Below are 3,052 nucleotides of genomic sequence, written 5' to 3'. Positions count from 1 at the left end.
ATGGTTATGAGCCACCATGTGGTTGCTGGGATTTGAACTCCGGACCTTCGGAAGAGCAGTCGGGTGCTCTTACCCACTGAGCCATCTCACCAGCTCCCTTAACAGGTTTTGAAAAACCGAAACATTCATATGGGAGATAAATGAGTTGGTTTGTAGTTTGATTTTTTACTCTTAAACGACTTGGTATTTATTATACATAATAGAAGACATTTTTACTCTAGTATTAATAAAGGATTTTCTTGTTAGCCTGTTTTTCTGTGGTTGGATTAACATTAAAATCATGTTTTCCAGGTTCTTTAAAACATACTTAAAAGCTAAGTATAATATTACATCTGTACTTTACTTTTTAATAAGTTTATTTTATAACTAAATGTATCTAACCTACTTCAGTTTCTGAGGAAGGCTTTTAATGTGTTTGTTAACATACAGTTTTCCTTCAAATGAGGCACTTCTTAAACAATAGGCAGTGTTTTATTTTGACCAAAAGTTAGTTTCTTTTACTTAGGTCCGCTTGCTTTCTCTCCCAATTTTAATATATGGCTATTTCCTAGTGACTTTTCTCTGTGTTTTTTTAAGGTTAACAATCAAGATGGTACATGCTGAAGCCTTTTCTCGTCCATTGAGTCGGAATGAAGTTGTCGGGTTAATTTTCCGTTTAACAATATTTGGTGCAGTAACGTACTTCACTATTAAATGGATGGTAGATGCGATTGACCCCACCAGGAAGCAGAAAGTAGAAGCTCAGAAACAGGTATGAGGATGGCAGGGGCGGAGGCCATGCTTCCTGTGCCAGCAAAGACTACCCCAGCTACGATTGTAAATGTAAAACCTGGGTGACGGTTTCTTGCAGCTTTTCAAGGTCAATCCTTTTTTTTTTTACACTGTAAATGAATATCACAAGAAAATGATAAATGAAAATATGAAGATTTTGTTGCTTTGTTTCTGTCTGCATTGCATTTGTCTGACACAGAATCAGAGACCTGTTTATTCATCCTTTCTTTGTACACCAGGCTGACCTTGAACTCCCAGGTCCGCCTGCCTTGCCAACAGCATAGGTTTTTAAAACACTCTTTATGTACCTGAATGTAATAGTGTAACTCCTCACCATCCTTCATCCCTCCTCTTCTCCACACACCCTCAATCATGGAAATCAGTTTACCTCTCAGGACAGAATTTGATAAATTATCATCATTTTAACCTTTTTCCCTCTGGTAACAGGATCTCTCTCTCTCTCCCTCTCTCTCTCTGTATGTATGTATGTATTTGGGTTTTTTTTTTTTTTTTAATGTATGTATGTATGTGTTTGTTTTTAAAGACTTATTTTATTTTAGTTTTTTGAGGCAGGGTTTCTCTGTATAGCCATGACTGTCCTGGAACTCATTCTATAGGCCAGGCTGACCTGGAACTCAGATCTGCCTGCCTCTGCCTCTGCCTCTGCCTCCCAAGTGCTGGGATAAAAGGCGTGTGCCTCCAGCACCTGAATTTTTTTTTTTTTAAACATTAACTGGCAACTCAGAATTATATAGTACAATTGTAAGAGAGAGAAATATATATACTAATCATAAAAAGATGTTAAGGTATCTAAGTAATTCAGACTCCTTATTAATTATTTAATATGTTGCTTTGGTTGTTTCTCCTACGTCCACTTAAATTGGATCAACAAGTGACCTCAGTGGAAGCACGGGAGGATGTCCGTGTTTCTGGCCTGTTTAATTGTCTGTACTTTTGCTCTTAATATCATGTATTGTCTGGGTCTGACAAAGAGCCAGTGTTACCTCTTGATAGCCCCTTCCTGCTTTCTTCTGTCCCTTCTACTTTCTCTTATTCTACTCAGGCAAAAATACCAATATTTTAAGGAAGGCCTACTTAATTTAAAGCAACAGTACTGCACATAGCGGGAAAGGAGGAGACCATGAAAGGACAATGAATGGTGTAAAGGATAAAACAGCATGGAACTGTTAGCATACGTTGTTTCCCTCTTTCTTTGACCCACCTTCCCCTGTAGTCCCCATCATCATTTTCTGTCCAGAGACGCCTGGCACATGAGGCCCACCTTCTAAGAGGTGAGCATTGATGAGAAAGTGATTGTCATTGAGGGTTAAAAGATAAGACCGTAAGTAAGTTGGGTTGTGCCCAGGCATTTTTCCTTTTCTATTAATTCAGCCTAGAGTTAGAGGCTTACTTCATGATGTCAAGATTGGATAACTTATCCACGAGGCATTTTTATTTTTGAGGTATTTATAAGGTAGTTTTTTGTGTTGTATTTATTTATTAATCCTGTTCTCCTAAATGAGAAACATTAGTTCTTCAGGACTGGGCCTTTCACATTAGAGAAACCAGGGTTTAAATTCCAGTAATTGGACATTTTAGTTATATAACCTTGGCAGCTAATAACAGTGGTGCCTTCTCAGGCTTAGAGAGGATATCTGTTTTCCCAGAACTGAATGTACAGATGCTTGTGAGCCACCATGTGGGTGCTGGAGGTCAAACCTGGGTCATCTGAAAGAGCAGTGATTGCTCTTAATGACTGAGCCATCTTTTTTTTAACTCCTCTTTTTATCTTTTCTGTTACTGTTTTAACACAACCAGAAGCTATAAATGAAACTGTTATTGCAGGAGAGATACATGGTAAATGATTATGTATTTTCTGTTTCTATAAAGTTAAAAATGTATTATGTGTGTGAAGGAACACACACACACCCTTGCAGTAGACATATGGTAGAGATCAGGGAAGAACCTGTGGTAGTTCTCTCCCTCTATCATGTGGATCCTGGTGGTGAGCAAGCTCAGGTCTCCAGGCTTTAGGCTTCACAGCATGCTCAGTTACCTCCTAAGCCATCTCACTGGCTCATATATACTGGCATATATATATATATATGTGTGTGTGTGTGTATATATACACACATACAGATACACACACACACACACACACACAAATACGCACACATACATCTCACTGATTCTCATACATACACGCACACATCTCACTGGCTCTCAGTACATACACACACACACACACACACACACACACACATATATATTCACACACACG

At 38.5% G+C, this 3,052-nt stretch overlaps 1 protein-coding gene across 1 annotated transcript in view; it reads left to right on the top strand.

Moving 5' to 3' along the window:
- Nucleotides 1-3,052, top strand: part of Atad1 (ATPase family AAA domain containing 1) — a 45,954-nt gene that overhangs the window by 6,477 nt on the left and 36,425 nt on the right. Inside the window, exon 2 of the mRNA XM_021195744.2 lies at nucleotides 577-751. Within this exon, the coding sequence (XP_021051403.1) occupies nucleotides 590-751 (162 nt within the window). The 5' untranslated portion in view covers nucleotides 577-589. The remainder of the gene's footprint in view (nucleotides 1-576; nucleotides 752-3,052) is intronic.

This window comes from Mus pahari, chromosome 1 (assembly GCF_900095145.1).
Source record: "Mus pahari chromosome 1, PAHARI_EIJ_v1.1, whole genome shotgun sequence".
NCBI classification, from domain to species: Eukaryota; Metazoa; Chordata; class Mammalia; order Rodentia; family Muridae; genus Mus; species Mus pahari.
The sequence above is the reverse complement of the archived record's forward strand: the minus strand, read 5'-3'. Positions and strand labels throughout refer to the sequence as shown.